The sequence below is a fragment of the Empidonax traillii genome, unplaced genomic scaffold (genome assembly GCF_003031625.1).
Source record: "Empidonax traillii isolate 1590-97213 ecotype Southwest subspecies unplaced genomic scaffold, ASM303162v1 scaffold252:size1141739, whole genome shotgun sequence".
Classification (NCBI taxonomy): Eukaryota; Metazoa; Chordata; class Aves; order Passeriformes; family Tyrannidae; genus Empidonax; species Empidonax traillii.
Genome location: NW_020955445.1, coordinates 575,140 through 598,124, shown reverse-complemented (window position 1 = coordinate 598,124; position 22,985 = coordinate 575,140). Strand labels below are relative to the sequence as shown.

The window sequence follows — 22,985 nt, the reverse complement described above, 5'->3', positions numbered from 1 at the left end:
AAATACACCTACAAAGCTCAAATAGACTGTACTAAATCCTCAAAGATGCATAAAGAGATTTTATGTTGGTTTTATAGAATAAAAGGCCATTTATCTGATGCCAAAACACCACTGAAAAAGCAACATTATATTCAAGGAGAGCTTTCACTTGAAAATCATAATAATTTTCTATTCTGAAAAACACAGCTGTTCTAAGGCTGGATAATACCAAAATGGTCAGATGGTAAGATGGCTTTGGTGAAATGCCTGTCTTAGACATAAATTCCATCGCAAATTTTAGGAACATGACACAAAGAACAAAATTCAGGGGTGAATGACCATAACTAATCATGCTTTTCAGGTGGATATTGTCACATCATTTTCCTTGAATAATAAAATGTTAGCTGCTGTCCAGACAAAATGCTATCAAGACTCAATTTACAACAGGAGTTTTATTTCCCACCACCACCAGAATCTCTCTTACATGTTCTGACACCAACAACAAGGACAAAGGCACATCATACGTTCTCATTAACTGCTTTTGTATGGAAATCTTGAAGAAAAAATAATATTTTTTTTAGATCACTAAATACCACATAAGAATCTAAATTCATTTACCTAAGACTGATTTGCAACTGACTATAACTAAACCTGTAATTCTACTTTCTCCCTTTTAATGCCTCCTTTAAGCTTCATAAATTATTTGGTACTCAAACATATGTTTAAAAACAAACAATAACAACAACAAAACAGTGTGCCAGAGGCTATTCCAGAGAGTTTCCTCCTGAATAGAAGTCCTGCAGGATCATATTTTGGTCAAAGTATTGACCATATTCTTACATCAAGTTTTTTGTTCCTTTTACTTTATCTCATCATCTCCACTTCATTTTCTATTTTTAATTCTTACAATTTGTTCCAAGTTACTTCAACACTTGTAATTGTTGCTCTCTTCTACTGATCTAAACTAGGATGTGTGTCAGCAAAATCAGTCCTTGCCTTTACACAGGCATTGTTTTTTGGACTCCTTCGGGGGACAAAAAAACAGTACTACCTGTAACTTCCTGCTTTGCCCTTTGCTGAAAATCACAGAATCACAGAATATGCCATGTTGGAAGGGACCCACAAGGATCATTGGGTACAACTCTTAGCCCTGCACAGCATCATCCCCACTAGTCACACCATGTGCCTGAGAATACCATCCAAATCCTTCTTGAACTCTGTCAGCCTTGGTGCTGTCATCAGTGCCCTTGGGAGCCTGTTACAGTGCTCAACCAAAAGGTGAAGAATCTCTTTCTAATATTTAGCCTAAGCCTTCCCTGACACAACTTCAGGCCATTCCCTTGGGTCCTGTCACTGATCACTACAGAGAAGAGATCAGTGTCTGCCCCTCCTTTTCCCCTCACAAGGAAGTTGTAACTGCAGTGAGGTGTCCCCTCAGTCTCCTCTTCTCCAGGCTGAACACACCAAGTGCCCTCAGCCACTCCTCGTACAGCCTCCCCTCCAGACCCTTCACCATCTCCTTTGGACACTCTCTAAGAGCTTTATATTTTTCTTATATTCTTATACTCTTAAACTGCACACAATATTCAAGGTGAGGCTGCCCCAGTGCAGAGCAGAGCAGAGCAGGACAATCCCCTCCCTCAACCAGCTGGCAATGCTTTGCCTGATGCCCCCCAGGACACGGTTGGCCCTCCTGGCTGCCAGGGCATTGCCAATTCATATTCAACTAGCCATCAGCCTGGACCCCCAAGTTCCTTTTCGTGGCACTGCTTTCCAGCGCCTCATTTCCCAATCTGGGGGACAAACATCCAGGGTTGCCCCATTTCAGGTGCAGAATTCAGCAGTCTAATGAGCTCTTTAAATAAAATACTCCTATTAACATTTGTACACCATCTTTATTATTTCCAATCAAACCCATATATAATTGTCCCTGGTATGGGGAACATAACACTCCTGAAGCACTGTCCACGTGTGGCTGCTTATATATCACACACAGTGGTTTCTATATTTCTTCTTCAGAAAATAATATCTTAGCATATACTAAACAGTGTAAAGAGTTAATGACAGTTTTTCCTGCTTGAGTCAGGAAGGTGTGCAGATGCTGAAGAGAGGTATTTTAAGTATCTTGAAGCACCTGCCTAGCTTTATGTACTGGCACCCACCAGCTGGACTGGGACAGCCTGTATACTTTAAGTCAGGTACTCTTGGGGCTGCTCTGAACTTGAACCTATAGGTTTCACTGATTGAGTTTCAATGACTTTCATACTGGAAGCAGTAATAACCTACAGCCTTTTATCTAAACAGAAAGACATTATTTTCATTACAAGATACCTACTCTGTTACAATACATTAGGAACAAATGGCTCCTGAAAGCACCTTCTGCAATCTGGGCACTGACCTGTTGGACTCACAAGTCATGGAAGAGAAATCAGCATCAGGCAAATGTGCACCCAGAAGTTAATGGCACTCACAGACAACATCATGGCTAAATTAGGGAGAACAAAAAGCTCTCCTTTTATACTGCAGTAAGAGAGTGGGTTCTAAAGTCACCTGTATTGTATTTTAAGACTTTTAACTAATTGGATACTATGTTGTGTTATTGATTTAACCAAGTGAAAAATTAAAAATAAAACCTATTTTACTATTTATACACAATTTTTTCCCCACTATTAATGAGCTACTCTCACTCTCCTGTGGTCACTTCACAGATGCACATCATCACAATTTCATTGCACTCATGAATGCGTTTTCTTACAAACTAATATTTCTGGTTTCAATGGAAAGAATACATGTTTGCAATGGGGGTTCTTTTTGTTTTAGTTTTTTAATTACAGTGCCAATATCCTTCCTAGTGCCTGAGCAATAGAAGTAAAAAAGAATAGTTTTTGGAGAGCCTTTCTAATGACTGCATTAGTCCTCCCGTTGTTCTACATTCTTGCAGAACATGCTATGCTGTAAATTTTCAGAAAGAATTACACTCAGAAGGTGAGCAAGCCACTGCTTTCAATTTCTTAAATTCTCCTTTGCAAATATTGTTATTGCAATATACAGGAAGCCAAGCATTTTTCTTTGTGTAAACTTTTAGTTGAACAGATTTCCTGTGCAGAGTGTTGCTTTTGAAGGGAGGCAGGGAGCATGGTCTCTATCAGAAATATATCTTCCTTCCATCACTTGACATAGAAAGCAGAAAAAATCATTTTAAAAGAAGTGGTATAGAGTTAAGTAGGAAAATGAAATTATATATATAGGGGTTTAGGAAATAATCAATTATTTGCATTATAAAGTCAGAGCCAGTAACTGATCTCACTGCTGAGATTCACTTTGCTTACAGGAAGGGAAAAAAATTAATATTCTTCCCTATTCCAGTCATCATCATCTTTGTTTTGATTATTGTTCGTCACTTGCCAAGACATATTCTACTGGGGGTACTTTTATAGTTGCACTCCATCATACTGGTCTTGTCTGCTCTGATTGCTGCCAGAATCTTCAACCAATATACTTCAAAGCATCCAGCAGGCTGATGGAAACAACTTCAGATATCTGGCTCTCTACAAGTCCTTTCATCCCTTCCCTTATCTGGCTGAGGCTGCTCATCTAGGGCTATGACTCCTTTAATTCTATCTGGGATCTCTCTCCCACATGCTGCTCTGGGTCTGGCTGCTCCCTTTGAGATGCAGCTGCCTTGTTTCTCCTTTTTATTACAGCTGGTTGTTCCTTGCTGATTATTGCTCCTCATGTTTTTCTTGCTGCACTCTCTCTTCTGATGCTGCAGCTCTCCAGGGCTATGATTCCTGCTGTCAGTTATTTCTGGTGTGAAAAGGCTGTCACGCTTTTTGCTTTGATTTAACAATCCTCAGATCCACTCTTGTGTTCAACAGGCTATATTTTCTACTGCACTTGGGATATAAACACTTTTCCCGTCATTGTGGGAGGACACTATCTCACTTCCAGCTGCACTAGGAAGACATATCCCCTCTCTGATGTAACTTGAGAGCCTTGAATCATCCACCAGTACTGTTTATTAATGAACTATCACGACTTCACATTTTTCTCTACATATTTGTGGCCCTAATAGAGGATGATGTGCTCCTGAAGAATGACTAGTAGGATCCTTTTAAAAGAGGCAAGCATTACCCTCAACAGCTTAAGTGGCAAAACATCATGTGCTGCCAGGTTGCACTCTGCTTACGGGAGTACCTGAATGCCATTCTTCAGGGGTTTGTGTCATGAGATTTCTTAACATATGCAATCAACGAGGACAAGAAAGTGGAAATTAAAAATACATTCAACTCTGAGGAATTTAATTAGCACATTTTCAATGGTCATATCTTTAGTGTATAGAAAGAAAAAGAGGCATATCTTTAAAATGATGGCTGGGTGTCTAACAGAGATGGGCACTTTAATGGTATCTAACTGATTTATGCCATCTTGATGACAGTAAAGACAATGAAATGATAATGACATTCTATGACTGTCATTTCACTGAAAAAAATTAGATGGGGAAAGTTTCATCCTTTCAATATCATGTAGAAAACTGTAAAAAGAGAAAAGAGATCACATGGACAATCCAAGGTCTCAGAAAGCACAAGATGAACATTAAAAAAAAAAAAAAAAAAAAAAAAAAAAAAAAAAAAAAAAAANGGTTTAATTTATCCTCAGACAGAAACAGTGTCAGGTGTTTGGAGGAAGGTACAGAAACAGTGAAAAGAGCAGCTACAAAGTCAAGTCAGGAAAGTTTCTTCCTATTAGATTTTGCTTGTGTCTAAACCAAAAGGATGAATGGCTACAGAGACTAGTAGAAAGACACACCATCAGACAGAAAAATGGGTGAAAGAGTGGGTATTTTAACCTCTTCACCTATGCAAGCATGTTAGTAAGTTCTTCCACTGCCATTCCCCAAGGTGGTCTGCTAGACTGGTAACTGGGTTCAAAGTTTACAGGATCATGCCTTTCTATGAATGCATTCAGTGTCACCTAGGGTTCAGGAAGTGGCCATCAGAGAAGATGAATGGAGATGCTGCTGTATCTACTGGTTATGGCCACTGTTACACTGAAAAAGGAACAAGGACACAAGATAGAGATTGTACTGTAATCTGCACAGAAAACCGACCTATTGGCCTACATGAAATAGCTAACAGTACACAGATCTGTCCTACTGTCCTATTTTGTCATTTCAATGTAAATTAAAATTACTTAACATTTGCATAGTGTTCATATGACAAAGTGTTAAGTATTACAGTTAACTGCATGATATTACTATTATCATATTAATTAGAAAAAAATAATTAGCTTGAAATATTAAGATACTGATGTGAGATAAGCCTCTGAACCTACCCAGGTTCACCAGCAAACATATGACTGAAACATTTAAACAATGAGAACATTCAGCAGGCTAAGAGCGGCTGGCTATTACAACTTAATTGACCAAGAACGATGTTTCCAAAGCTAGCTAAGGGATTTTTGAAAATGTTACTTGGGCTGCTAAATGACTCCAGTATTTCAAAATCTTTCCCTAAATATTTTTGGTTTGTATATTACATTGTAGACCTATTACATGGTCATGTACACACACACACACACACACACTTGCCCATTCTAAAAGGCGTAAGATCCTTTTCCAGAGGATCAAGGTGAAGTTATTGCTGTCTAGGAATAACTGATGACTATAAGAGAGGATATACCTCTTTTTTAGCCCAGAGTGAGCACTGGATAAACTGGAGGTTCAGTCACCATGTCAGTGCTATGCTGCTGCTGTCTTGCTACAGTCTGTTGTTAGGCAGCTAATGATGCAAAAGAAAAGATTATTAGACGCAAAGGTGATGTCAAATGACTCTTGTCATTGGAGAGCTCCATATGGGAAGGCTGCAGGCAGTAGCAGAAAATAAGCATATAGTATAATGGAAACCACCAGCTTTCAGGCCACAGGAAAACAGCAAGCCCAGTCATGTGATGGAGGAGGGGAAAGTGTGCAGCCCTCTCACTCCTGCACAGAAACTGTTCAGTCCAAAAACTGGCCAAAAGACTTTCTATTCACTGAAATACAATTGGAAATTGCCTGACAATAACACATATTCCTTTGCCAACCCAGAGGGTAGTTTCTCCATTCTCACTGTTCAGCAATGAGTTTTCACTATATGACAGAAGAATTCTCGTGCATAGAAAAAAACATAAAAAAATTTCAACTTTAGCCCTTGACAAGCTTTCTAGAGAGTTTCAATAGGTTAAAGACTACACATCCTTATGCTTTTTAAAGAATCCAGCACAATTCAGACAGTGTCACAAAATAAATAGTAATAAGAAGCCCTAAATCTTCTTGCTGGATTCTGAGAGCTTCTCAAGTTTATTTATACCATTTAATAATACTTGATATGTTGAATGGCTAAAATCACTACAATATATTCCAAACATATTCCACATAAATTGGTTTTCCAAGTAGTAGCCACTGCAGTGTATGTAGTTTTACCACAGTATTTGTTTTACAGATGGAACATGATCTTTTGACAGCTACTGACATATCTATATTACAAAGAGATAGATAAGTTTAATTAGTCTCACCTTTTTATAGGCAATCCAGTCAAACACCCTGTCAATGTCTGTGGCTTGCTGCACCTCCTGGGATACTGGATGTGAACTGGCCAACCCATCCAGCAACATCACTTCATGTAGGACGTCTGTCAGAAATCTCTGCTTTTCCTGAAATACAGCATATGCAGTAGTATCACAGACAAATACACATTTACAGCAATACCAAAATGAAGCACAGTTATCAGAGACAGTTGACTAAAATCAGACCTTTTGGTTTGAGCGTAAAACCACCATGACCTTCTACAATTAGAATAAGTACATGGAGTAGGTTCAGACCAGATATTTTGCTGCAATGAAACTTGACTGAAATTAAATGAATCAAAATGTACCTGGAGGTGCAGACTGCAATGCTGATTATGACTTTTCATTCACAGTTAAAAAGGGTGAGGAGAGAGGCAAAATGGCAGAGTCTTTAATCACAAAAACAGATGCTACAAGGTATTGAGCTCATTGCATATGTAGGTATGAAAATTTTTGACAGAGGTAGGTAAATACAATTACTACTGCTTTATTTAGCCAAGTTTAAGTTACTTGGCTCTTAGTGCCAAGTTCAAGTGGTAGGTTGACATGGGACAGGACAATGAACAGAGCTCACAGCAGTGTCACAGCAGATGCCTGCATTGTCTTTCATAATTCTGCTATAGAAATCCTTTCTCCTCAAGAACTTGAGCCCTATACAAACTTTTTAACTTCCACTTGAAGGAAACCATTATTAACTCTCTTTACAAGTGGAAAAACAGCTGCATGTACAAGTTAAATGACATACTCAAAGTCACATCAGAGGCAGGTGCAAACCCAAAAAATATCCAACATACAAATTTGTTACTATACCTTCTATAAATACAGATTGCAGATTGTATGTCAAAACTGCACCTATTTACTCTGGCAGCAGCATTAATGAAACATTCCTGTATACTCTATGAACTCTGCTGCACTCATTTTTACAGCACAAGTAGATGGGGCTTTTTCAGTTGAGAAAGGACACAGCTTAAAAACTCCTCATAGTACATTCATGTAGATGTCTGTAATCCAAAACACTGTGTCAAGAAGAGCTTCATTTACTTTCTTTTTCAAGTCACAAATAAATGCAAAGAGTTAATTAAATACTACGGAAGGTTTAAATAAGATTTATTTTCACCTTGAAATGACGCATCTCAAACTTTATCTAAATTTTAACAGTTCCTGAATTAACATCAACCTACTGCCATCATATAAAGAAACTCTAAGGAATGCTGCATTTTTTTCAAAAGTCACCTTGACGTCCTCAGATAAAATAACCACACAATTACATAATACATTCTATGTTTAATTTCTTGTGTGGTAAGGTTTTGATATCAATGTGTTAATTGAAATTATTTTGTAAGACAGTCAAAAAGCTCTTCCACTGCCGATCCATCTGGAAATAAACTTTTATGTTAAAATTCATTAGAGCACAAGAAATGTACATTAGAGCACAAGAAATGTACCTTGAGCTGACTGTATATTCAGGTAATTAAAAACACAGGATGCAGGAAAGCCAATTACCTAACACACTCTTAGTGTTCTCAGCTGGCTGCATGAGGGAAGGTTCATGAAGGGGAAGGCAATGTCTTGTTCATATTATTGTTAATTTCCAAATTTTCTCAGGCATACATAGACCTTTTTTAATGGCAAAAAAAAAATGTAGGAAACAATTATTATGACAGTCCTACTCAGGAGAAAACTGCTGAGTTGCAAAGGATTGTAGTTATTTTGGTTTCTCCATTAGTCAGTAACAAAGCCCCAGTTTCATCAGATGTATGATATCACAGAATGCGCTGAGTTGGAAGGGACCCACAAGGATCATTGAGTACAACTCTTAGCCCTGCACAGCATCATCCCCACTAGTCACATCATGTGCCTGAGAATACAATCCAAATCCTTCTTGAACTCTGTCAGCCTTGGTGCTGCCATCATTGCCCTTGGGAGCCTGTTACAGTGCTCAACCAAAAGGGTGAAGAACCTCTTTCTAATACCCAAACTAAGCCTCCCCTGACACAACTTCAGGCCATTCCTTCAGGTCCTGTCACTGGTCACTACAGAGAAGACATCAGTGCCTGCCCCTCCTTTTCCCCTCACAAGGAGCTTTTAGACAGCTGTGAGGTCTCCCCTCAGTCTCATGCAGGTTGAACACACCAAGTGACCTCAGCCACTCCTCACACGGACTCCCCTCCAGATCCTTCACCATCTTCCCTGACCTCCTTTGGACACTCTCTAAGAGTTTAATGTCTTCCTTATATTGTTGTGCCCAAAACTGCACACAATATTCAAGGTGAGGTCGGCCCAGTACAGAGTAGAGTGGGACAATCCCTACCCTCAACCAGCTGGCAATGTTTTGGCCCTCCTGGCTACCAGGGCACACCGCACACCTGCATACGTGTATGTGACCCACACAGGTGCAAGCACGCAGAGGTATGGACCTGTCTCCAAATTCAAGTTTGGACATCACAACTGACAAACAGTTGTGTGAATGGATTGTTTCCGTTTGGAATTAACTCATTAAAAACTCCCTGGACAATCACAAATTAATACCTTAAATACAGAGCCTGGAATCAAGAAAATCAGCACATGAGAAACATAAAGTGAAGATATAAGAAGAAAAATACAAAACATACAACAAGGACGGGCTACACTTTCATTTTCTGTTTGTTTCTTTGGTTATGTCCTGCAGGACTAAAAACAAGCATTTTAGACTTGTGATTGTTCATTCAATTTACAACAGTTAAAAAGTCTTTCCTGAAATTTATGGCAGACCATCACACTGGGATGTAAATGAAATCGTTAGTGTGCCTCCAAAAATGTAACTCTACAGTTTAGTGAGAATTAAGAAGGCTTTTGACCTTTAAAGTTAAATTTATTGAACTAAAAAGATTTCTAAAATATTCCCACCTTTTCCCTTCAGTACAAAGCCTCTGAGAACAGATTTGAAAATGAGACTCAAATATACTTCAGGGAGGCAGAGATGGTTTGCTGGTTAACAAGGGGCCTGCAGCTTGAAGAGGCAACAGGAAGCAAAAATGTAGAAAGAAACTAAAACTGCCTTAATTATGTAGAAGAAACACTACCTCAGCTGTTGAAGTCCTGGCTTTACATTAAGGGGAAAAGGCCAACACATGTAACCAAACTGCTTATACTGATGGAAGAGGGTCTTTCAATTCCCCAGTTATCTTACCCTATGCAGTACAGTGGAATTGATCTCTTTTAACTAATACCTACAGGAGTAAAGAAACACCTAACATAGAGACTGTAAAGGAAATCAATCTTGGAATGTGTTTAATGAGACCAGTAAGATGTCAAGATGATAGGTGACAGGTCTGCAGCAACACATGAAATAATGACAAAATGTTGTTCAAGATAACCGTCCTCTGAGAGAGTTCAACTGCAAGAGAAAAGACAAAGACTGTGATCCACCCATAAGGAAAAGAGGCTTCAGGTGAGTCTTGCAGCCAGGCTTAGAAAGTGTTGCTAGGCACATGTAAGTGCAACGTTGTGCAATGCTAACAGAGAGCCAAGGGCTCTGAGCAGGAGTTGGTATTGCAGCACAGAAGCCAAGTTAGAAATAAGGACAGAGCTGCTTCAACACAGATTTGAGCCTTTCTTTAAAGGTAAAGAGGAAACACCCCTGCTCCCTATCTTCCTCCTGCACACTGAGTCCCAACTCTTCATCTCCTCTCCTCAGAGGTTTCCTTGAACTGTGCATTGTCAATGTCTGGGCCAACAGACCTGTGTTGAGAAGAAAAGATAGGACAATTATTTCTGGTTGCTTTCCTTCTTTCTCTTTAGAATGCTTCCAGGTGCAGACACTGAAGTGTTGTTATCAGACAAACATGTCTTTCAAATATTTACATTTTCTGACTATTTTTCAAACATCTGTGGTCACTAGATTCAAGTATTTGTCACTTCATAGAAATTACTTCTTTCAATAAGACCTCCTCTGCTTCGTACAGGGTTTTCCTGAAAGGTCTATCCTTTCTCTGTGCTCTCTCCTCCTTAGCCAACATTTCAATTCACCTTGCTCTAGGGAGAAAGGTTTATGGAAAGGTAGTGGTCACTCTTTGTGTATTCATCTCTAGTAAGGTGCCCACCATTCAACTAGTCTACCTCTAGACGGAGAGAAAGCAATTGTGAAATAATGTTTTTGGCAGAAAAGACTGTACCTTCAAGAGATATTAAAATCTTATTGTGCATAATAGGATAAAAATGATGTAATGAGGAGGAGTTACTGCTGGTGATTTTACAATATCATATTGAGGTATAATGTAAGAGTACAAGTTAGCATGACAATAATGTAATAGTTAAGTCACATAAAAGTCATTTCTAAAAATTAATATGAAATACCAGGGCAAAGAACTAAAATGAAAAAAAAAAAAAAAAAAAAGGAAAACATCCACCAGTGAAATAAAAGGAACAGCACAATGAAAGCCAAAACTGATAATTAGCATGCAGAAGAGATCAAAGGCCTCAATATTAAAAGCATTGCCTTTGTTCTGGGACAGCCATTTGAACACATTATGGACTGAGAAATCTATATGAATAAAGCCTAACATTGGTGTGCAAATCTGCAAATGATTTTCCTGACAAATTTTCTGAAAATATCTTCTTCAAAATTTAGAGCTTTACTAGCCACCAAGAATACAAAGGAGATAAGTGATCTTTCATGCCTGAGAAAACAAGCATTTGCAAGACACAAAACTTGGGTTTATAGTGAAAGTGTCCCCTAGGGAAAAAGAAATAGAGGCAAATTTTGCAAGCTATCAAAGAACACAAACATATACACTACCAGCAGTTGAGTTCTAAGAAAATATATTTCAGGATGAAGCTGAACAAACCAGAGGAATATCATCTATGAGTTAACCTAGGGTTCAGTAAAATACATTAAGGACAGATAAGATCTACCGAGGGCCAAAAGCAAGTTCTTTCTGTCTACATGCTTATAAGCCTTAAGTTGTCATAACACAGTCTCCTGAGTACTTCCAAAGGAAAGCAATGTTTCTTTCTCTCTTCCCAACAGTAATTTTTTGTAAATACCTTGAGCAGCTTACAGACTGCATTTTTTTAAATTTACATCTCCGCATGCGTGCTTCAATTACGTGTATAGTCTGTTGAAGGAGGCCTGAAACAGATTCTATATTTATCAGCTGTGAACATGTCAGAGTTCCACGTCTACCTTCATAACCCTCGTTTCTGCATTTTCAGTCAAAGACCTTGCAAAATTTCTGTCCCTGTACTTGAAAAGTTTTCACACTGACTGACAATTTTTGTTGTTATACAACAAGGTAGATGTTCTAGGAGGTCATAGTTAAGGAAGACCAATAGTTTTGAGTATCAGCAAAGAGAACTGGATGTGTCTTTTCAATGAAGTGCTGAACCAGATACTCATGACCACCTGCTTACCTTGCCAAGCAGAAGGGTAAGTCGATTTGGAGTTTTAAAGTAATTTCACCAGCTACTTCAACTTCTGTTTCCTCTCTCTACTTTGTTTATCAGATATAGCTTTGATTTGGTTGTACACCAGATGCATTACAAAGTATGAAGCTTATCCTCTAATTCAAACTCCACAGAAGAAATTTGCAGAGGAAAATCATCTCAATTCAAGAAATAGTAAATAATACTTAAATGAAAAGTGGCTTCATAATGTGGTTGGCATACTGAGTCAACTTTCAGCAACAACTGCCAGAGGTCTCCAACAATGAGGTATTGCACACCTAAACTCTGCTGCAAACTGAAAGTGATGAGGTTCACTGAGCTAAGTCCTGAAGAAATCACAGGCACTCCAAAAATTACTTATCAATTATCAGTTTGTGCTCCAAGTTACTGTATACTGCCACAATTTTAAAATAAACAGCGGTAGCACATTCAGAACTCCTGAAAATTTGAGAAACAGAGTCTTTCAGTTAAGAATGCCCTCAAATATACATCTAAACTGTGTCATTGAACTTCCCATATCAACAACTATGCTTCCTGATAAAGTGCACATTCTTGTTTCAGAAGAGCAACCCTGGAGTCCATCCTTGCCTTGAGGCAAAAGTTGCTATAAAGTTTTTATCTCATTTTACTGAAGACAAGGGGTTACTAATTCAAAATTATGTGAAGTTCAGCCAGGTGACTGAAGTTTTTTTCTGAAACTAAACCATCTAAACCCTGAACTCAGAAGATTTGAACTCACATGACCCTAAAGCTCTCATCATAATGTCATTTAAACTGCTGTCTCAAGATGAGCAGAAAATGATATGAAGAAAGAAGAGACAGTGACATTCTCCAAACCCGTACTTAATCTCTTGAATAAATGTTTCTTCTCAATGTTGAGATTCACTTACGTCTCACCTCTAACTGTTAAGAGTTAACTGCTCAAATTTAAGAATTCCACAAAATTAATCTACCTTGTTAGAGCATTAAGAAACCTACCTGTGTTCAGTAAGACCATATGGAGATGGAAATTTATTTTCTTAGTTATAAGCAAAATTTAGTACAAGGATTTCTTAACTGTTGTACATAAACGGGGCTAGTAATTAGCAAACAGAAGATCTTGCATCCTACCTTTACAATCTCTTTTTTCCTGCCAAAGTCAATTACATGAGATTCTAGTTAATTTTACATTGAAAGCTTACCCCATAGTTGAGTTAAAATAGAAAATCATACAAGGAATGACTTCATTGCATAGTTACTGGAGGAAAAACATGCCATGTAGTATTAATTAAAGGCTTACTTTACACCAGCATGGGGAGCCTTTAACCAAAAAGGGAGATGTGAAAGTAGTTTTAAAAAATGAGAGGCTGAATATCCCTCAGTGCTGAGCCAGCATGATATTTATGTTGGGTTTAGAATGATCCAGCAGGCTACAGCTCAGGTGTGAAATGCCATAACAATAATGAAATAAATCAAAAAGGCCCATGTCTTAAGTCTACTTCAAAACTTATATTATATTCTGGGTTTTCTATGAGTCAAACAATGCCTTAGAAACCTTTACAGATTAAGGCAAACACTTTAGGAGGCAACATGAGTCAAAGTACATTAAAGATATACATGTGTTTAATGGCTGAATTCACTTTTATTATTTTAACCAAGTCAATGAGAAAGGCAAGTAAGATCATTTATCAATTTTTTACTTAATTTGAAACAGAAATGTTGATATGCAACCTCATTATTATTTTCAACTGCCTGTAGTAATGACAGGATTGTCCATACTGTGGAACCTAATAATGAAAAGAAAACAGGATTCAAAACCAGAACTTTTTCCCCTTTGAGAAACAGGAAAGATGCCCTTCTACATAGACACAAAGTTTTTAATTTAATACTAAGAAAAATTCTGACAAATATGACCATCCTTACTTATAAAAGTAGTAAGCAGACAAGAAAGTGGGAGATCTTATCCCAGAGCATCAATGGATCAAGAAGACATAGGATTCAAAGTTATTGCTGATGTACCACACCTTGACTCTGCCAGTAAGGCTGTCAGCAAAGCAAACTTCTATATAATAAAGAAAAGGGAGAAGGCAGCTGGGGTCTGTGAAATGCTTTCTCAGCACCAAGCTAGGTACTGACTGCTAAAGTATTTGATGCTTGTTTGATGGATGTAAGGGCAAATTACATGCCAGTAATTCCTGCTGTCACAGTCCTCAAAACCTACCCCAATACCACAGACATTCAAGGACAAACATGATGGTTCCTTCTATCAGAAAATAAGAAGGCAAAAGATCAGTCAATAAATTTCTGTATCTGCAAGCCTCAGCTGAATTCCTTCCCTTACAAAGCCACATGCAAAAGATTTCAGGATAACAAGAAAAGCAAGCCAAGAGGAAGATGGAATATATAACTGTAAACAGGCCTCCGAACGGAAGGTGAGCAGGGTAGGTAAGACAGAGCTATGAAGTAGAAATTACTAGAATGTAGTCTTCTGCTGCAATTTTTTCTTTTCTCTGGTCCTAAAACTAGCAGAGGCCCCTTCCACAGAGATGAGATTACCTTGAATCAGTCATAAGTTCTTACAGCTCCAGAACTCACATCCAGCTGTGGCTGCTTTTTGATGGCATGGAGAGACAACTAAACAGTTACATGCTAAGACTCTAATACAGAAATCTCATCTCTTTCTAAGTTACGAAGTAGCAACAGCCAGGGAATTCACATGGACACGACTACTCTGAGGACATCTGATGAAGCGAAATTCTCTTTTCTCTCAGAGGAACACTTAGCAGAGACAGCTTTCTTTCTAAAATTATCCTGACAACACAGAAACAATTGATTAAGCTTCCAAGACTTTAAGAATGAGATCTAAGACTAGGAATTTGAGACATTTCAGAATAAGAATTTTTTCAAAAAAAACTCCTAATTTGAGGGACAGACAAGGCAAGAGGTTGAAATTGGAAGAATGGTGAAATCCTTTCCATGGAAAAAGTCTAATAACTGTATAGCAGAGCCAGATTTCCTGCAAAATCAAACGTAGCTTCATCTGGTAAAAAGTAACATGCAGAGACTTATTTTTCAGCTGAAGGAAGGAAACGAGAATTTTCAGCTTTCATTTGAAGTAACTTAAATTTTAAAAAGGATATTAAGACCAGTGGTCTCAAAGGTTCTCAGCACAGAAAACTCATCTTTCTCTTTTAAAACCTGCAAAACTTAATTCACTTCCTTGGAGGAGTTCTGATGTATCTGACATTACCTGCAATGGGTAATAGACACCTCCATCAGAATGCCTCTTCATTTAGTCCTTCACCTAAAATTTTAATAGGAGGATCCAGTGCATAATAACAGCAAGTGTTTAATAAGGACTGAATTTCCTTTCTCGTTAAGGTAATGCAAACCTGATGAAGTATGTAAATGCCTTCTGGACAAAACAAGAAATTTTAGACCTGCCAGAATGCTCAGTAAAGTGTTACAGCTCCATGGCAGCTTCAGTCATTGTTACTCATTAGTCTTTCCTGCTGTAAAAAAAGTCTATAAAACTACTGAAGAAAAACTGATAAAAAGAAAGAACCTCAGAATGAAAAGAAATACTTAAGCAAGCTAAAGAACCTAGAGAAGGAGAAGCCATGAAACGTGTTTCATGCCATGGAACATGAAGCGATGAAACACATTCTGCTTTGTGCAGAACTCGGTGCTGTTGCTTTAAGTTATAACTGTGTGAATATGCCTAACGGGTAACTCTCCTCCAGAATCTCAGCTTCAGCCATACCAAGACTATGAATGCCAAACAAGATGGACACTGAAAAACACTCAGCTCTGCTAAAAGAGAAGCATCTTCAGACAAGTAGTAGCAAAACTTTAGGAGCTCACAAGCCTTAATGATGAAAGCTTATGTGCCCGTAGCCTATAAACACTGAACAACTTAGGTAGGAAGCTGGGGATAGATCCATTGTCTTCAGATGTATCCATACTGGCCAAGTTGCTCTTCCAAACGTAAGTCCTTTTTCTGCAATGGACTACCAGTCTTCTGTTCTACACTTATTCAAAAGAAAATGTGACAAAAAGTCTTCTGTAACCTGAAAAGAAGCTGAATTTGACATTTTAGTCCATGGGCTTCTTAAGGAATCTTTCAAGGTTAACATTTCAGAACTACAAGAGAAAGATGTTAACTAAATAACTTTCCCAATTCTTTAGAAATAAAGAGGATTTTGGAATATCACTCTTTTCCTGATGCAAAGAGCTGTGGTAACATATACCATAATGTTGGGTTTTTTTATTTCTGTTTCACGGATGTGAAATACTGCTGGGAAAACACCACCCAGAATGCTGGAATATTGCACTGTTTAGCCATCATTACAGAAAATAAGCCTTGTAGTTCTTGTTTTTGCAATTGATTCATGAAGCTTGTACCATATCCTTCATTTTTGAAAAAACAATAAATCTTTGGAACAGTTTTTCTTTTTTTCTACATGCTGATTTTTTTCAAGTTTACAAATGTCAGTCAGTGTGATCTAAAGAGCAAACCCATTTCATACCAATGACAAACACCAGCAAGCCTAATTTTAGTAACTGTAACTTTTGCTTCCTCTTCCTACAGTTCTGTAAAGAGGCTGAAACACGACAGTATTGACTCTTTCTCTAGTCCACGAAAGAATGCAGCATGTTTAAATGTTGAACTCATTAAGAGAAACTTCGCATTTTCTAATTACTTAAATATGTCAATATGGTCATTTTTCCATCAAAGGCCATAGCTACTCAAAGCCTTATGAACAGTTCATCCTCTTTTTAATTTAAGGAAAAGCTTGACAGATAAATATTTTTTCAGGCACAGCAGTATTTCTGTAGTTAATTCTAATTTATGCAGCACATTTCTGATTTCCCAGTTTAACTGCCATCCTTGTTCAAGCCATTCGCTTTGCCTGTATTCTGCTAAGATGCCAAGATTTCATGTTGATGGGCATTTAATTTGCATAACAGTGAAGATTATATTAATTCTACAGAAATTTCAAGCAAATATACTATATTCCAAATGTTTTCAAAAGCAAAGTTATTCTGAATTTGTTAGACTGATAATGTGAAGAACAAACGACTGATGATTTGAAGATAAAATTCAGTCTATAAATGTTGTCATCTATGACACTCCACTATGCTAGAATCATAAAGGCTTGCCAGATTTCATTGCAGTCATAATTAGAATCATTACATTGTAATTCAGGTTGTGTTTTTCATAAAGATGAACCGAATTAGTTTTAATATAGTTAAAGCTAGGTAAACCCAACAAGCCTACGTATGCAAGACAGATGTCAGTACAGATAAATATTTGTTTTCCTTTTCATAATGCAATTATAGACCAAAATTTACACCTGAAAGAAAAAATTACATACTACAAAATATTCAAATTTCGCAAGAAGCAGACATAAAGCAAGAGTACCTGTATACCACTATTTTCAAAAATTAGCTTTAACTCACAGTTATAGCATCTTCATTTCACGGCATAAAAAAATTAATGGGATAAGAATACTCAATAAATCATTCAGAAATAAGAAAAAGAAAATTTCACAAGTTAGTTTGCAAGAGTTTAAGCAAAACATCCAAGCTCCAACAAATCTCCATCAGACAATTGGGATTTATAATAAATATTTTGCCACATAATTAAATACCCATAAACACAGAAGGTTACCAAACAAAAACATGTCTCCAATGGACAACAAAATCTCTATAGCAACCTTCAATATGGTTCACAGAAAATTTCCTTGTACTGAGGTCTCGTATCTCTTGTTTTTCCTATAAATATAATATAGCTAGACTACAAAAATTCATATAAGACTTGCATAGACCTTACTAGGTACAATGTGATTCAATAGAAGGACTTAAAAATAATGTCTCAGCACGGAATTCCCAGTTTGCCCTCACAGAGCTCCTGTATTTGCACAGCAATTGACAAAGCATGTTCAACCACTTACAGCCAGAAATCATACTGAAAGCTAGATTCTCAACTCATATACTCCATTTTAATTTATGCTGCTAGATAGCCAAACAATAGCTGGAAGATAAAAAGAATAAACTTAGGGAGAGGAGAACAGAATACTGTGAGAAAAAATATGTTCCATTTTACAGAATGTTTTGCAAAACATTTCTTTCCAGTTTATCTTGTAGATAAAATTCAACCATATCAATGTTCTAAAAAACGGTCCAAGTTAAATCATAACTGCTTTAATCCAAAATATTTCTGAACAGAGACACAGTAGCTATTTTAATGCTAGGTTATGATAGGCATGACATTACTTCCTTTGCAATAAATCAAACACTTTTGGAATGCTGTCAAATTATTTTACACCTAGTGATTTTGTTTCATTCAACATCTGATACTTGCATGCATTCTTTGGTATTTTTCAGCAGTCCTTTTCTATAACAAAAGCAGGAGTATAGCAGCAGAGCAACTTTTCTGTGGAGTTTCCACATTAACAAAATAGAACTGACTTACCATGTTCCACCCTGGATAGAGGTAGTCTGTCCCAACAAATTCAAAATAGTGAGCAAAACCTTCTTTCAGCCACACATCCTCCCACCAAACTGGAGTCACAAGGTCACCAAACCACTGCAAAGAAAAGTTCAAATGCACATCCTTCAGGAAACCATATTTGCATATATTTCATTTATACAGAAAACATTCTCCACAAGTTTTAATAACAACAGTAGTATACACCACCCATTGAAACTCATTAACTGTTTTTTTCATGTACTAATTAATTCAGCCCTTACAGGATGCATAAGTTAAGGAAGTAAAACATTAGAAAAGAAAAAGTGGGGAAAAGAAGCATTGAGGACAGTATTCACAGTGTCAACTTTAGCTATCTGAAGTAAATGTTCACTAAGGTTTAAGGGACTATGCACCGGACAGAAAAAGGTCTGAATAATCTGATTCATTACCTGGAAACTTCACTATGTATAGTATGAAAACTGAAAAACTGGGAACACATTCCCCACCTCAGACCTAAATTTTATCATTTCTTTCTCCACAACGTCTGCCCACTAAGATTTACAACACTAGCGATGCTCCTCTCAGAAGGTCTTCTAAGGAAAGCAGTTTTATATAATAATGCCATCTTTCTGTGAGTAGGACTCAGATGCCTAAAAGCAGGTAGTTGATGCCACTTAGAGAACATACTAGGGTATCTGAGACACCCACACAGGCCTAGAAAACTTCATAGAGGACTTACAGAGAAATTGTAATTCTCTGTATACCAAGCAGAGCTAATATATACTTCTCTAATACCAAGCAGAAGCAGAGGTATCTGAAACAGCATGAGCCACCAATGTATATGCAAAGGAACCCTACTTGAGGGTTGAACTGCCTTTCCCATTCTCCCAGGTCACCCCTCAGTTTTGCCTACTAACTTCAATCTAATTAAGCAAGGACAGAAATCTCAAGGATAATTAAACTCCTATGAAAGTATGTAGAGATCATCATCTGAAAAGAGGAGAAGAGCTGTAACTGAGGGTGAGGCAAGAACACATCCATTAGATACTCTGCTTAGTAAGCCATCAACAGACAAATCTCTCACAGTACAGGAAATGCGGGTGTCAGAGGGATTTTACACAGAGCTGAGACGATCACTGGAAGACAAATGAGGACAAGTATTTAAAGGAAATCAGATGTCATAAATTCTTCTGCTGATGGATGACCCTGTTTAAATGATTGTAATGGCCCTGTGCAACCTGAATCACTGTAACACCAGTAGTAGAAGTAGAAACATATACGCTATTATGAAAACATATTTCATACTCTCTGTAGCACCTTTTCTGCCAAACAAATACCAAAACTTTGTTTCAGTAAAATTATGTCAGTTTTCTCTTAATATGAATGAGAATAATTAATAATCAACAGAAATAATTTTGAGCTTTCATGTGTTTGCAAGCTCTAAAAATACACAGAAAGGGAGCAGCAATTAAGTATTCCAGAGGCAGACTCAGGTTAGAGCAGAAGAGCTGCTGCTGAACTGTAATGAGAGTGAAGAATGAATGAAAGTGGAGTTGGCCAATAAGCAGTTTGCTTTCATGACATCTGCCTCGTTTGAAGGCTTCGTCTGGGACCTGAATGAAAGGTCTTGCTTCTGTGCATGTCTTTGTGGAGTGAGAATAGGGCCAAGGAAGGATCAGCACTGCAGTGAGGATCCAAAGCAAAGTAAACACTAGTGCTTCAAAGAACACAGTAGCAGAAAGATTACCAGATTGCCACACAAGGCTCAGGATTTGAATGAAAAAATGAAGCAAAATGTGACAATGAACATCACTAACAACCAACTTAAGAATTTAGGGAGAAAAGATAAGGTTGATAAAAGTTACATTCATACGCTAAGTGAAACTAAAATTAATGCACACTCAGTGAGCATAACGTAGTTGAAAGCTACCAGTAAATTAACTCGCCATAGGGCAGCCAAAGGTACATCCTGTTCTTAAGAACATTCAACTGAAAAGACAAAGAAATACTGGAAATTTATTAAGGTAGCTAATGCATTTTCAGAATTTGAAATGCTGAAATTAATATAACTTTCATACATCAAGGAATATGACAGAAAAGGCTGATTAAATGATTTCCGATGACGGTATAAACACAATAGCATAGAGTTTATTTCTTGAATTGCAAGAGAACTCCTGAACAAATATGAAACAAGTAATAGTCATTTTGTGCTAAGACTATTCAGAGGGAGATTAAAAAAAAAAAAAACGTTGTAAAGTTCATAATACCTACTCCTGTAACTTGAATTAATAAGATTAGTTTATGATATCACAATGGAGAATCGCTTATACTCCTTTGTGAGTTTTCTTGTTTATTTATCACTGATACAATTAAAACAATTTGTTTAGTTATCTACCTAAAGGAAGAAACCTTTTACAGTCATTAAACCAGCATATCTACATGGAAATGTAGGGAATTTGCTTAACTAGTCTTGAACAGTATCAGAAAGAGTTATGGATGTCAGAGACAAAGCAGTACCAGAGACCGCAGGTAAGAAAGCCAAATTTTCCAGCAGGAAGGTGCTATTATCTTCCCAGGTGCTACACGTCTGAAAGGAAAACTGTAAGTAAAGCATTTAATTTCTTTAAGTATTTATATGTGTATTTGACTATAAGCACTATCTGCCTGGAGTGAAGATCATTACTTCATTTTTATTTCGAAATTTATTGATTACATAAATTTCTTATCCACCTCAAGTATTGTGTTCAACCTGATATGCAGAAGGCACTTATTTTACAGATACACTGACAGGACACTCCTTCCTACATGCTTCCTTTACAGATTATTAAAAAAATGTTGATTTAAAAGTTTTAAATTTCCTTTCAACTTTCATGCCTCTTTAACTCAATTTGTCACACCAAGTTTTGTTCTCAGGTGGGAAAACTATCACAGAAATTATGGTGTATAAATTCAAATGACTTCTCCTTCAAAGACTGTAGGTGGAACTGATCTGTGATATGCCCATAAAACTGATTACTACCTTAATTAGAATTATTTTAATAAATTATGGCAATTATTTTGAGCTATCAAATTAAGCTCCTAGAAACACGTGTGTTTTGACCAATATCTCTCTTGCACTTTGGGGCTTGAAAGAGAAGGTTTTATGCCAAAACACTCATTCTTTCAATTATTAATTTTTTAAATTAATTAAATGTTCTAAAAGAACACTCAAGATGAAATATCAAAAAATAGCAACCTACAAAATGACAAAACCAAAACTACCTACGTAACTGCAATGTGTCTCTCCTAAAACATGCATCTAAAATAAATACCTGGTCAAGCATGACAAAGTCAACTGTGAAGAAATCGGACATGAAATTCTTTCTTACACACTTTTCACCTGAATTTGTCTTTTTGCAATGCCATCTCATCTTCTATCTGTCCTGAAGACTGTATTCAAGCATTAATAACAGGTTTGGGAATTACAATTTTAAACAGGCAAATCTAAAAGCAATAATCTCATTTTTTAATATTCATCTGTTTTTTTCAATCTTGGAAACAACATTAGCCAAGCAATTGCTGTGTTGCTTGAAGTAACAGGAGTCTCACACAGATCAGTTTACTATATGTTCAGATACATTCCATAAGTCTTAAAGTCATGGGTTTAAAGTCAGGGAAAACAGACAATGACATAATTCTTAAAAATAATAAAAATTTTAAAAAATTTTTAAAAAAAGAATGTTTTCTTATTAGAGTTCCATTTCCTCTTTCCTGAAATTAAAAATAAAAATCAATAAATAAAAAAGTAAAACTGGAGATGTGAATTGTACTTCTGGCTGCACCAGAAGTGATTTTGGTTAAACCCAATCTGTAAAAATGAGTGAAGGGAAGGAATATTCATGTATCACCACAGGTTAGTAAGTGAGATGCTTCACAGCAAAAGCCGATGAAAAATGCAGTGAGTAATTAACAACTAAACAGCAGAGGCAAGAAATCCTGGACCCAACCAGGTTTCAGTTCAGGACATTTTCAATTAAGATAGTATTATTTAGAGTTCATGCTCTAAAGTTTCCTTGAGGGAGTATGGGTAAGATAAAAGCAGAATAATTACTAAATAAAGACAATACTGTGACGGAGGTGCTAGACAGTATTTTGCAGCTTATGTTTTTTGAGGGTTTCTCCCTCAAAAATTTATTTCCAGATGAACAATTATACTCTGTGCGACTCGATTCTGCATCTAAAAAGTAGAAATAGTGTTTCTTTCGACCAGATATTTTCTATCTTGTCTAGTTATCCAGTGAAGCAGCTAAGCAAAGAGCTGATCTGCAAGATACTGAAACAGCAGCAACAGGAATAGAGGAAGCTACATTTAATTAAGCAAACAGTGCTTGAAGTAATATCCACATGGACGTCAAGCAAACCTCCTCATCTGCTATTTTAAGGTCACTTAGAAGCACTTTATGACCACATTTCTACACTAAAATAAATTCAGTTACAGTTTTCACCCACTTCATGGTCCTCTGACATTCCCAGAAGAATGTAA

At 37.0% G+C, this 22,985-nt stretch overlaps 1 protein-coding gene across 1 annotated transcript in view; it reads right to left on the bottom strand.

The window, feature by feature from the left end:
• Positions 1 to 22,985, bottom strand: part of TRHDE (thyrotropin releasing hormone degrading enzyme) — a 201,032-nt gene that overhangs the window by 91,835 nt on the left and 86,212 nt on the right. The window contains exons 5-6 of the mRNA XM_027889092.1: positions 18,467 to 18,580; positions 6,535 to 6,672 (exon numbers count right to left, since the gene is read on the bottom strand). Coding sequence (XP_027744893.1) covers positions 6,535 to 6,672; positions 18,467 to 18,580 — 252 coding nt within the window. The remainder of the gene's footprint in view (positions 1 to 6,534; positions 6,673 to 18,466; positions 18,581 to 22,985) is intronic.